This window comes from Telmatherina bonti (genome assembly GCF_933228915.1).
Source record: "Telmatherina bonti genome assembly, chromosome: 9".
Classification (NCBI taxonomy): Eukaryota; Metazoa; Chordata; class Actinopteri; order Atheriniformes; family Telmatherinidae; genus Telmatherina; species Telmatherina bonti.
Genome location: NC_136627.1, coordinates 23,594,046 through 23,607,743, shown reverse-complemented (window position 1 = coordinate 23,607,743; position 13,698 = coordinate 23,594,046). Strand labels below are relative to the sequence as shown.

Here is a 13,698-nt window from a genome sequence, read left to right as displayed (position 1 = left end):
GGCTGATTCTTCTTTCCTAATTTACAGCAATTACAATAAGATCCATGAGAAGGATTTGAATAGGCGGACAACATAAGCCTAAAATGATAAACGTGCATAGAACTTGCACAATAAAAATGCAACAAAGCTTTGCTTTTTAAGGTTTTAGACCTGTACTTGTCAAACTGGTAACTTCACACTGGTTGACTGACATGCTAATATTGTGCCATGTTCTGTCACAAGTATCTCTTTTCAGTAGGGAAACACAAAAAAACTGCTTAACAGCAAAAAGAAAAGTGATACACTTCACTTTATCACATATTATTTTATGAGTGAAGGAGTTGGGGTTATCTAGCTGTTCAAAAGGGGCTCTTTGTGTCATTTGGGTTGCTAGGTGGCCTTTATACCTTGGTGCATTAAAGAAAATAAGGAATTTGTATTACACCTAGGTAATATTTACCTTGCAAAGTGCAGAGATCATAAACAGGTGAATGAGACTGAGTGGGTAGAATAAAACTCTTAAGAAACCACCTGTTTGGTAAAATGTTCATTAAATTGGTTTGTGTTACATAATCTCTGATTTTTGCCAGACAGTTTCTCTACAAGCTGCACTGTTTTTTTTTTTTGCCAGATGGAAAAATTAGTCATTTGAATCAATTTTATTCGAAGCAATCTAAGCCTGATAAGATCCCAACTTTACATCCATCGTATCACCTGACTAAACTATCATCCTCATTAGTTAAAGTCAACCTTTGTGCAGTGATTTCTGCTAAATTAGAAGTAACTAAATGTCTTGGGGGTTTTCTCACACAATCTGCAACATCTGGTAGGTCCCTCTTGAGTGTTTTCACTCATAGTTTCCACCACAAACACCTATTCAAAATCTGTTTCTTTGCATATACATGTATAAAAAATACTTAACCACTTCAATCAATGTTAGTGAGTCTTTCCATACACTGCTGCCCACTGGCAAATAAATAAAAATGGAAAAAAAAGGATAACATCACTTCTTGTTTCTTCAGATATAAGATGTTATGTTAGTGAAAAATATAATAATATAACATTTCTAACAACTCATGCATGACGAGCGAAGAACAGGGATGGTAAATTTAGAAAATGGGTATCTGAGAAGATGAATTAATATAAAATCAAACAGTGAATTAAAACAAATTTTACACCATCCCATCTTTTGTTTAAGTTAAAAAAAAAGAGAAAGGCCACTTATACCAGTCCAGATTAACTGCTAATGCCGTAAAAAACAAGAAACTTAAAAATAACAGAACATTTCTAAGTTCACTACCACAGAAATCTATTATTTTTCTTTTATTAGATAAATAGATGTTTCATATTTTGGATTTTTTTAAATTACATTATATTACAATATTTAGCATTAAGTGGGTGATAGGTCGACTATGGTAAAATGTAGGTAATCAATTTAGATAAATAAAATAAAACCTATATATATATATATATATATATATATATATATATATATATATATATATATATATATATATATAAAAAATATGTATATGATAATGTGTGTGTGTGTAGGATGACTGTTTAGTGATTAAACCTGTTTAGACAGTATGAAACTTGACGATTGTTGTTTTAAATACTTCTTGAAGAACACATATAAAACTTGAAATTTTACATTGCAAGTTTAAAATGTTAAATCCAGACTGCTCAAGTGAACAAGAACAATATGTTTCATAAGTAGTTTAATATTTTTTTCACCTTTGGTTGAGCTAATAATCTTGTTGTCTTTTATGTTCTCCTAGCCACGGACACCCAGTGAGACACGGCGCTTCTATACAGGTCGACCAGTTCATCTGGACAAAATGTTGATGAGCAAAGTGAAGGTGCCTCACACATTTGCCGTTCACTCGTATACACGGCCGACGGTGTGTCAGTATTGCAAGAGGCTTCTTAGGGGACTGTTTAGGCAAGGTCTACAGTGCAAAGGTGAGTTTAGAAAAAGACACACTTATCTGTATGTGTAATGTCATGCAGAATATTAATCCATTCCTATTTAACTTGCATTGTTCCCAGACTGCAAGTTTAACTGCCATAAACGCTGTGCATACAAGGTTCCCAATGACTGCCTTGGAGAGACCATTGGAGGTGAGAGGAGAAACCAGCTACACTCTTAATGTGTTCAGGAACCCCTTAAGTGTGCATGTACACTACCACTCAAAAGCTTGGACACACTTTCTTTTTAAATCCAGTGGCAAAGTGTGTCCAAACTTTTTACTGGTGGTAGTATATTTGATACAATTTCTCATTTGCCCATTTTCATTGTCAAATTCAATAACCATATATGTTATAACTCATTGTCTCACTAAAAACTCACTGCTACTAATCTTTTTTATCTTCTCAGAGAACAGAAGTAACTCTGGTAAGTTTTATCAGTATTTTGTACTGATTCATGCAAAGTTGCACCATTTTTGCATCAATAACTGGTTTTAGTAGTTTTTTTCTTTTTGCATGAGGAAGTGGTGGTACTTGTCACAGCACATTAAACACAGGTACATCTAAGAAAATTTAAATATTTTGAAAAAGTTCAATATTTTTTTATCATATCAGAATGTGAAACCTATATATTTTATAGATTCATTACACATAGAGTAAAACATTTCAAATATTCAGTCTTTGAAATTTTGATAATTGTGGCTTATAGATAATGAAAACCCAAAATGCAGTGTCGCAGAAAATTACAATATTGTGAAAAACTTTAATCTTAGAAAGTCATGGTGTCATCAACTAATTAACTCAAAATACCTGCAAAGGTATCCTAAACCTTTAAATGGTCTCTCAGTCTGGGTCAGATGGATACACAACCATGGGGAAGACGGCTGACTTGACAGATGTCCAGAAGATGATCACTGACCCTCCACAAGGAGGGAAAGCCATAAAAGGTCATTTCTAAAGAAGTTGGTTGTTCACAGAGTGCTGTATCAAAGTGTATTAATGGAAATTTGAGTGGAAGGAAAAGATGCACCAGCAAAAGGGATAACCTCAGCCTTGAGAGCATTGTCAAGCAACATCTATTCAAGAATTTGGGGAGCTTCACAAGGAGTGGACTGCAGCTGGACTCTGCACATCAAGAGCCACTACGCACAGATGAATCCTAGACATGGGCTACAAATGTCACATTCCTCGTGTCAAGCCAGTCCTGAACCAGATGAAAGCAATTCTGCATTTCATTTGGAAATGAAGGTCCCAGAGTCTGGAGGAAGAGTGGAGAGGTACAGAATCCATGTTGCTGGAAGTCCAGTGTGAAGTTTCCACAGTCAGTGATGGTTTGGGGAGCCATGTCATTTGCTGGTGTTGGACCACTGTGTTTTCTGAAGTGTTTTGTGTTTTGAAGTGTATTGTCAAAAGGAAGATGAGAGACACCAGACCCAACAATGTAGATGATCTGAAGGCTGCTATCAAAGCAACCTGGACTTCCATTACACCTGAGCAGTGCCACACGCTGATCACTTCCATTGCCACGCCGCACTAATGCACTAATTCATGCAAAAGGAGGCCCAAGCAAGTACTGAGTGCATGGAAATGAACATAATTTTCAGAAGCCTGACATTTCTGTTTAAAATATTTTTTTTTCATTAATCTTATGTAATGTTAAAATTTTCTGAGACGCTGCATTTTGGGTTTTCATTATCTATAAGCCACAGTCATCAAAATTTTAGGAAATAAATGTTTGAAATGTTTCATTCTATGTGTAACAAATCTATATGATATACAGGTTTCACATTCTGAAATGATTGACAAAAAATATTGAACTTTTTCGTAATATTCTAATTTTCTGAGATGTACCTGTAAGGTCACACTTAGCCCCTTACATCCTTTGTTTTTGCCTCAGACATCCTGAGTCCCAGTGCAGACCCCGAGGTACCCATGGACTACAGCTGTGAGTACGACTCGTCAGACAAATCTTCAATGGATGACTCAGATGAGGCCTGTAGTATCCCTGGGTCCTTTTCTCCTGAAAAAAACCAGGACGGAACCAGTGGAGACCAAAGGTATGAGAAAGTTTTAAACATCGGGATAAGTTACAGCAGCTGCATGATGGCGTGTTCAGTACTGTGTCTTCTCAGCAGGATCTTTGGTTGTAATCTCAGTTGGGGCCTTTCTGTCTGCAGTTTGCATGTTGTCCTTGTGCATGCATGAATGCTCTGGATTTTTACAATAGTACAAAAACATGCATGCCAGCTTAACTGGTGATTCAGAACTTACTGTATGAGCAAGTGTGAGTGTGCATATTTGTCTTTTTCACCTGTGTTTGCTCTGTGATGGATTGGTGATCACCCCAGGTTGTACCCATGACCTCCGTTATAACAAAACCTCTGACAATAACACCAACAGGCATCTGTTTAGAAAGTGATGTAAAGAGTAAGTCAAATTCTCTTCCTCTTTTCTAGTGTTTACATCCCATTAATGAGAGTGGTCCAGTCAGTAAGGCAGACAACCCGACGATCCAGCACCGCTATCAAAGAAGGATGGATGGTTCATTACAGTAACAAAGACACACTGGTAAAATACCACTCAGATTTCCCATACTAGGTTCTCTGTAAATGCCAGTCTAAATCAACTGAGATGAAAGGATGGACTTTTTTTTCAGCTTCTTTTTCATTTACTTCCAGACACTTAAAACCAAAAGGCATCAATTTATGTTTTGTGTCAAACAGCTTTTTCCTGCAGCAGTTTCTACTTTGATTTGTCGGTCTCTGCCGTCATTGGTTCTATTTTATCTGTACTTTTGGTGTGAAAGTAGGAATGTGTGTTAGTATGTGCATGTATGGAGCACAAGATTGATGACAGAGATGACTTTCTCTGACAGCCCTGTGGCAGTCAGCAGATATGTAGTCTAAAATCAATCTCTGCTCTTACTGTCTTCTAATGTTTAAAGCCTGTATTTGACCTTTCAAGAAATATATTTGCATCTATGTTCTTTTATATTCTTTTTCCTTTCTGACTACGCTAACACTCTTTTCCCCCCTTTCACTTTTGTCTCTTTCCCCCTTTTCGTTATTTCCATTCTTGTATTGTGCAGCTTATACCCTTACTTGTCTTTGACCTCATCTGGCAACTTTGCATCTGGCTTTTCCTGCTGATCCATGAATTTTGTTTATTATCATCACCCAGTTCCTCATTCTCTGTCCTCTGTACATCACACTCCTTATTGCCCTGCCTAACCTTTATTGTCCCCTCCGATCCCACCTTACTCCCAAACAGAGGAAAAGGCACTACTGGCGTCTGGACTGTAAGTGCATTATCCTTTTCCAGAATAACACCACCAACAAATACTACAAGGTAAGCTTAGTATACTCCAGGAAATACTCTGATCCAAATACACACATAGGAAGAGTGAACTTATATTTTTCCTCACTAATGCAGGAGATCCCTCTTTCTGAGATTCTGGAGGTCCGTCCTGCTAGCAACTTCACTCTCGTCCCGCAAGGCACCAATCCTCACTGCTTCGAGCTTATCACAGGCAATATGTGCTACTTTGTAGGGGAGGATCCCAACACCCTCCACTCTATATCCCCCAGCAGTCCCCAGGCTCTCCCTCAGATGCCTCCTTCTCCAAGCCAGGTGGCCCCTAACAGTGGCATTGGGCGTGAGGTGGCAAAAGCATGGGAGTGCGCCATTCGCCAGGCACTCATGCCAGTCATTTTTCAGGATGCACCACCAGCTGAAGGGAATACACCTCACAGTAAGAGGACAAAGCACTGCTTAGATAAAGAGCAGACACTGCAAAGCTTTTTGTGATAAAGCGCAATCAAGATAATGATTGCATTCATACAATTATTATAAAAATACACAGCTCAGGAGTCACCACAATCCTGTTTAATCTGTACCTTTTACTGTTTTTGTAGGACAAGCATCTGTCAGCATATCTGTGTCCAACAGTCAAATACAAGAAAATGTGGTATGACATGGATTTTAGAGATTTCCTTAAATTTTATATTGTTCAAGTGTGATGTTGACCCAACAGAGTATTCCTTTCTTACAGGATATTGGTACAGTGTACCAGATTTTTGCTGACGAAGTCCTCGGATCTGGGCAATTTGGTGTAGTTTATGGAGGTATGTAGATCTGGTTAGTAATGATGATCATGTAGACGTCGGGATTTGACTGGTAGTTTTTATTTCATTATTTCAAAAAAATGTTTGTCATTGGTCAAATAAGTTTTTATAACTTATAATAAGTCCAATAAGAAATTAATGTTTAGTTAGCAAATGATTCCTTAGAACATTATAAAGTTTTTTTCAGTTCACAAACATCCATACCTATACTGCTTTTTTTTTTCAGGAAAGCACAGGAAGACAGGGAGAGACGTTGCAGTTAAAGTCATAGATAAACTTAGGTTTCCCACCAAGCAAGAGAGCCAGCTGAGGAATGAAGTGGCCATCCTGCAGGTGAATAAGTGTATTTGTCACTTTTCTGATTCTCCACAAAAGGATAAAAATAAAAACAAAGAAAAGACAAAATTCACAATAGTCACTCAAATAACTAGAGACTTAAAAAAAATAGTAATCAATTAATTATATTTAGGGAAATAAGATTTTGCTTTTCAATTTCAAAAAACCCCCCAAAAAACTTGATGAACAGTCGGCCAAAATACCTGTCATCATGTGCTGATTGAGAGTTACAGAAAACACTTGATTGCCTCAAAGGATTGTACAACAAAACATTAGTTTATGAGTGACATATAATTCATTAGTTTATCATGTTTTTTTCCTTGTTTTTTTCAAAAATTATTTCTGTTAAACCATAACTAAAAAGCAATGTCATAATTTTCATATTTTCTACTTATTTCAGTGACAACTGTTATTTTTCCTTTCATCATCTGTTACTAAAATTTCAATTCCTGGTTATCATGTTAAAAGTTGTAATTGTTTGTTCAGCCCCAAACTGCACAAGATCCAGGCATCTTTCTTCAGTTTAGTCCTGTAACAAATGGATAATTTGCCAAGATCCAATATGGTGTTGACATACAAGAGGGGATCAATACAGCGTCTTGTCAATTTAGTGGCACTGGCAAAATTCTTAGCGATTATTACGACTCCTTCATATTTATAGGCAGATTATCCCTGTTTTGCTTATTATGATGAACAAGACATTTTTTAAACTAACAGGGTATAGCTAATGTGCCATTCTGAACTAAAGAACATGGGTTATCTCAACAAAGATGTCAGAAAGACTTGTACAGAACAATATTCCCCAGCAGATGGTGGCAGAGATGCAAAAGTCTATTTTGTTTTTTTCTTTAATCTTATTTACAGGTGTGAGTCACAATAGGTGACTAATTCCATTCAGCACACTTTGTTCTTCAAGGTGGATTTCAATATTCACAATTCGAGTAAAATATGTTTTAGAAATGAAGTTTTTCACTGTTATCCTTCTGAAATATATCAGAAAGATGACCGCTTGAGATGCACCATCTCATTTTCAGCAGGGTTCACCTTTCTTGCAAATATCAAAATCCCCACTGCCGATCTGTCTACCTTACTGCTTTATATCTAGTGTTCTGTGGTCTACTGTCTCTGATATTTCCTGTCACAGTATGTTGCAGTTCTACAGATTTATTGCAGTTCCTTTACCTCGCATTATTAAATCTTTCCTCCCCAATCTTCTTGTGTGACGTTTCTCAGAGTTTACGCCACCTAGGTATTGTCAACCTAGAGTGCATGTTTGAAACACCAGAGAAAGTGTTTGTGGTGATGGAGAAGCTGCATGGGGACATGCTGGAGATGATTCTCTCCAGTGAGAAAGGCAGATTGCCAGAGAGGCTTACAAAATTCCTCATCACGCAGGTGTGTATGCAAACCCAGTAACGGATAAACTTGTTTGTACATATGCTTCAATGATAGCGAGATATTTAGGTGCTTTGAGTTCTAGCTTTATGTTAACTGTGTGGGCAGCATGAAAATAATGTCTAAAAAAACCCAAGGGTTTTGAGCTTTTTAGACTGCCCTACATCCTGTTTGTACTTCAGTGGTTATGCATTTCAGCATGCATGTGTCTGTGTGCAGATTCTTGCAGCACTCAGACATCTGCACTTCAAAAACATCGTTCACTGTGATCTGAAACCAGAGAATGTGCTTCTGGCCTCTGCTGATCCCTTTCCACAGGTACACACAAAACCCCACACTTCTATTAACACTTCAAACTCTCAGCTGTGTTTATCATGTGATCAGAAGTTTGCATATATTATCTAAGAATTATTTTATTTAATTCACACAGTGTTTCATATCATCATGGGTGGAAGGATTTCAGCTGAACATTTTGGTTATAGTTTTTCTGTGGAAAGTGTTGCTTGTGTTGTTTTCTCAGATCACTGATAATAATCTCAGACAGGTTTAATTAAAAAAAACCTGTCAATGCTCATAAAGTGCAACATTTGCAGAGGACTCTGAAATACAGTAGATGAAGTCCAGTTTGCAAACAGTTTAGTCACTGATGTATGCTGTGTTCTGAATGTTTGGTGGACAGACACAACGTCCCAACAAGGCTGCAATGTCAGCAAAGTGGTGGTGGAGTAATATTTTGGGCTGGAATAGTAGGGAGACAGTAGGCCCTAGATGGTGCTCATCAAAATGTCCTCTGCAAAATGTGACTTGTTTTTCACTAACTCCTTTCTGCCATAGCATAAACAGAATAGCAATGCCTTTTGCAGTAAAATAATTTCCATGCAACACAAACCAATGTTGCAAAAAATACCACTGAACATTTTTCTACTATGGGCATATAGGGAGAAAAACTAGTTACCATCATCTCCTGGCCTCAATCCTTAAAAGAAAAATATTAACCATTTGCGAGTTCAGGGGATGAATGGGGCTGTTAAGGTGATATAAAGGAAGTGTTCTCATGTTAAAGAGAAAATGTTCAATCTAATGTTCAAATCGTGTATCACATTCAAACAAATTATATATTCGAGTACATCACTCTTTCGAACACCTTTCGCAACAACGGTAGCTGTCGTGTATCAGAAAGCCCCCCCACCCCGCCCGAAAAACAAAACTTCAGCAAGTCATCTCCAGCTGTGTATCTCTCTGCTGAGCCACTGAACCATGCCAAAACACTGTGCTAATTCGTGCGTGAGCAGAACAAATTCATGGTATGGAGATGACTTGTCGAAAACAACTGCTGTATCCAATAAGTACACAGATAACAAGACCGCCACCACACAGACTGTGGAATCTGGTTGTACTCATCTGTTCGAACGTTTACGTTTACACTCTTTAAGTCTCTTTCCATCACGGTAAAGCTAGACTAAAAGCTAGACTAAAACCTTGCTTTACGTGGTGGAAAGGCTTTATAAGCTCACATTTATTGTGACAAAAAGCCAACATATACAGTCACTTTAAAAGCTACTGAAACGAGGCTGCCGTATTTTAGCAGGATCTGCTCTTCGTTTGAGGTTAATTTAGGTCGTGCAGTCGAAGAGTCGAGGAGAAAGCTGGCAACTTCAGCATCCCTTTTAAAATCTTTCTCCTTCTTGAGGTCTTCCCATCTGTGGAAGGCAAGCCCAAAGTTGATCCTCCTGTTTTGAAAGCTCTAGTCATTCTGTCTCTTAAATAAACACTACAGAACTTTTGCCATTTTCCCCATCACACATCCCCTATCAATAACTAATTGTTCCTTTCTTTGTTTTAATCTTCTTGTGTTTCTTTGCTGAATCAGTGATGCTGTGCTGTTTTCACAGTACAAAACAGCCAGTGTGTTTTGTAGTGTGAAGCAAAACTCTGTTCAGAGATGTCACACAGTGTCCTGGATGAAAAAGTTGTAAAATGCTGTTTTTCAGCCTTGAGACACTGCTGGGTAGCAGTGGCTCTAAAAATACACATGATAGATGTCATTGTGTCATCCAAGAAGTTTGGAATGTTGTAGTAAAAAAGTTACACATCTTTAGGTGCCCTTTTTTTCTTTCTTGGTGATGGTTAAATGGTCCCTGCGCTGCTGCTGCATATGCATGGTCCTTCATTTTATAAATGACGATGAAAAAGATTTCCCAACTCATCAAAGTATTAAACCTTTCTCGCTGCTCCAGTGTGTTAATCACTGTGCACCGGCTTGCAGGGCAAAAGCATCACTATTCTCCATCTATGCTTTTTGTCCTATACTGGCTGCTGTAGTTTCAAGATGTTAGACGGCCATGGTGTCTTCCTGCTGCCTTTTTCATAATACTTATAAGAAATCTAAAATTCTTGTGTCAGATTATTAACGGTGGTCATAATACAATGATATCACATATATAAATGCAGATGTCAATTTTTTCCAGTAAGCAGCAGAAGAGGTTTCACAATGTCTCTTTGACGTCTGTACTGATCTGTTAAAGTTTTCTGTTTTGTCTTTAGAAAAATGATCCTCGAGTGTACATTTTTGGAGTGATTTGATTAAAAAAACAAAAAAAAACAAAACATAAGTAGTTTTGTGCAATAAAATCTAGATTATTAAATAACATAAAATAATAATTGTAATTTGCATTGATTATTTAGAAGAAATTAACACAAACAGAGAGGGAGAGGAAAGTCTGGGCTCCTCTGCTTACACAGCTTCCTCCATGACGCTACCCTGGATAAGCAGTAGAAAATAATGGATGGATGAACCTAAAACAGTACATGTGTAATAGTTAGGAACATAGAATAGATATTATCTACAATCATCTCTTCAAATTTCCATTTTCATCATTATGTCTACTATCATTGCATAACACCCTGCACTCTGCTCCTGTCTGGTTTCCTCTCTCAGGTGAAGCTGTGTGACTTTGGCTTTGCACGAATCATCGGTGAGAAGTCTTTCCGTCGCTCTGTGGTTGGCACACCTGCCTATCTGGCGCCAGAGGTTCTGCTGAATCAGGGCTATAACCGATCACTGGACATGTGGTCAGTTGGTGTCATCATGTATGTCAGCCTCAGTGGGACTTTCCCCTTCAATGAGGATGAGGATATCAATGATCAGATCCACAATGCGGCTTTCATGTACCCACCCAACCCCTGGAGACAGATCTCAAAAGATGGTAATACTACAAATTATTGGCAAAACTGTCACAAAACATCGTAGGACACTAATTTTCCTCTTGTGTTTCTTGTAAAATGTAAAGTTATTAAGGAAATGAGGAATGTCTTGAAATGAGGAAGGACATTACTAAGCACTGTGAAACTGTCTCAACTGTATTTAACTTTGGTTCTCTCCTCAAGTTTCAAATATCTTTTCTACAAATGCATGGCAAAAATGTATTTGCATAGAAAAAAAATGTTTATTTTTCTTTTTCATCTCTTATCTTTTAAATGACCAAATACCTTAAACGTCTACAAACTTGTTTTTAACAACCAAATGTGAAAAAACGTTAGGGTTTTAAGCTTAAATGTTAGCTTGATTATTTGAATAATTTAATATATTACAACAAACCACAAAAAAAACTCAAAGCAATTTCTGTATTATAAATAGTAAGGGAGTTGTGTTTTTGTAGTGATAGGAGTCCTGGATTTGTCAAAAATTAGCAATAAAACTGGATTGTATTAGCATTTTCCTATTTGGGCAGATTCTCCTTCTGGTCACCTTTTATCACCAAAAATGCCTCACTTCCATTAATAGAACTTTTTTTTTTTTTTTTAATGTCATTATCATGAAAACTACTGTGATGTGACCATGAGTAATAATTTGACATTTTTTCAGTATATGACCAGATTGAAAGATGCAATGACATTAAAATAAAAAGAAGTTGTTTTAATGGACGTCAATGCAAAACCAGGGGGTTTACGTACTCAGGACATCTAGCCAGGAACAGATCAAGCAAATTAAACCAGGTGTGCTAATAAACTGGAAGTAAAACTTAATGCAGTACACAATGGGGGGTGAACTCCAAATAAAAAGAGGAAATGAGACCATAGACAACTAAGAAGTGAAACTAAGGAACAAACTAGTACAGGGTATAAAAACAAGGATAATATCAAACCAGGACAGCAACCCGGCAAAACCCAAACCCACAGTTAATGATAATATAATTGAATGTTTGGAACTTTTAAGCAAGTAGGTAATTTCTGAAGAAGAAAAGAAAGCTAAAGGATATTGATAGATAAGAGTTTATTAGCATTTCTTCTTTTGTGTGAACACTTTTGGTCCAAATGATACAAATGTTTGCCAAAACGTGCAAAATTCTGCAAGCATTAAGTGTATAAAAGCATAAAGTATAAAAGACAAAGAAGAGTTAAATTAACTAAAGAGGAGTTCCTGCAAAAAATCCTGCCACAAGCTGTCATTTGTGTTCAAAATTATCACCAAAAGTGTTGATGCACACAATGCACACATGCCTGAGGAGGGCAAACAGGTTAAAGGTATTTTAATATATGTCAGTAGTCTGAATACTTTTTCTGTTTCCAGCAATTGACTTGATCAATAATCTGCTGCAAGTGAAGATGAGGAAACGTTACAGCGTGGACAAAAGTCTGAGCCACACATATTTACAGGTAAAACACTGAAACACGAGCCCTATTCTTTCATTTCTATGCGGAAGGATATTGAAATCCACTGATAAACATTAAAGATGTGGCAGCCTCTCAGGAGACAGTCTCGTAGTAGCAAAACAATATCTTACAATAACAAGATCACTTCATGTGACTAACACACACACTTAAACACAGAAAGTCTACATTGATATCTGAGCTCAGGGTTGATATTATATACCGTACTCGGTATAAGTACTCGGTAGTGTACTGCTCTTTGATATTTCCTTTAAAATAAACATGCTGAAGATGGAAAAAACAGGACCAGACGTCTTTACTTGGAAGCTTGTCTGCTGTTGGTTTTGTTAAAAGACGGTCCATTCATAAATTACGATGTCACAGGAGATCCATCTAGATAAAAAATGTCATTTAAGATTTCAGTGTTTTTCCATTTCTGTGTCATCCACATCAAGATAAACACACACACACATACGCTCACACACAAAGCGTAAGTGATCCCATGTTACTACAAACCCATCGAATCCATAAAAGCCCTTTGAGCATCAGTCTAACTTTCATGTCCCTGAGGCTGAAATATCATCCTTGTATATTCATCATTTCTCAGGACTACCAGACGTGGTTGGACTTGCGGGAGCTGGAGACTAAACTTGGCGAGCGTTACATCACCCATGAGAGCGACGACAGCCGCTGGCAAATGTTTGCCCGTGAGCATACTCTGTCATACCCCGCTCACCTTGTGCCCCCTGCAACGGCGTCAGATGATGACGATGGTGGGGAGGATGCAGATGTGCAAGGCCTTACTGAGAGGGTCAGCATTCTCTGACCACAGAGACAAGGGACTTATTTACACGGGAGACAGAAATGATTATGGTTTACACAGACTCTGGAAAAAAACAAAACACCACTTTGCAGAGAATGATAGGCTTCAAGCGACAACAGTGTCCAGTTGTTTAGAGTCTTCATGCTCAGCATCTGCTGTGTGCCAGTTTTACTACAAGAAATGAAAATTTTCTCCTCCAAGCAGGGGTCCTTATCACTTAATTTAATGATCTACCCCTGCTTTTTTTTTTTTTTTTTTGTTTTCTTTTTTTTTGGCTTTTATCGATTTTGAATTGATGACCTCATGAAAACTGCCTGAATCTGTTTCACATTCTCTCTTTGCATGACGACTTTTTATACACAATATCAGAAAGTCAAACTTTCACATGTAGTATGTTTTTTTTTTCTTCTACTGCCACAG

General features: G+C 37.4%; 1 protein-coding gene across 1 annotated transcript in view; it reads left to right on the top strand.

The window, feature by feature from the left end:
* The window catches only part of prkd2 (protein kinase D2), a 41,942-nt gene extending 28,472 nt beyond the window's left edge, over positions 1-13,470 (top strand). Inside the window, exons 5-19 of the mRNA XM_079246789.1 lie at positions 1,761-1,944; positions 2,032-2,103; positions 2,360-2,377; positions 3,848-4,007; positions 4,407-4,518; positions 5,221-5,298; positions 5,383-5,701; positions 5,865-5,917; positions 6,002-6,074; positions 6,301-6,407; positions 7,644-7,805; positions 8,025-8,123; positions 10,744-11,011; positions 12,376-12,461; positions 13,063-13,470. Of these exons, the coding sequence (XP_079102915.1) occupies positions 1,761-1,944; positions 2,032-2,103; positions 2,360-2,377; positions 3,848-4,007; positions 4,407-4,518; positions 5,221-5,298; positions 5,383-5,701; positions 5,865-5,917; positions 6,002-6,074; positions 6,301-6,407; positions 7,644-7,805; positions 8,025-8,123; positions 10,744-11,011; positions 12,376-12,461; positions 13,063-13,281 (2,010 nt within the window). The 3' untranslated portion in view covers positions 13,282-13,470. The remainder of the gene's footprint in view (positions 1-1,760; positions 1,945-2,031; positions 2,104-2,359; positions 2,378-3,847; positions 4,008-4,406; positions 4,519-5,220; positions 5,299-5,382; positions 5,702-5,864; positions 5,918-6,001; positions 6,075-6,300; positions 6,408-7,643; positions 7,806-8,024; positions 8,124-10,743; positions 11,012-12,375; positions 12,462-13,062) is intronic.
* Positions 13,471-13,698: the final 228 nt, after the last annotated feature.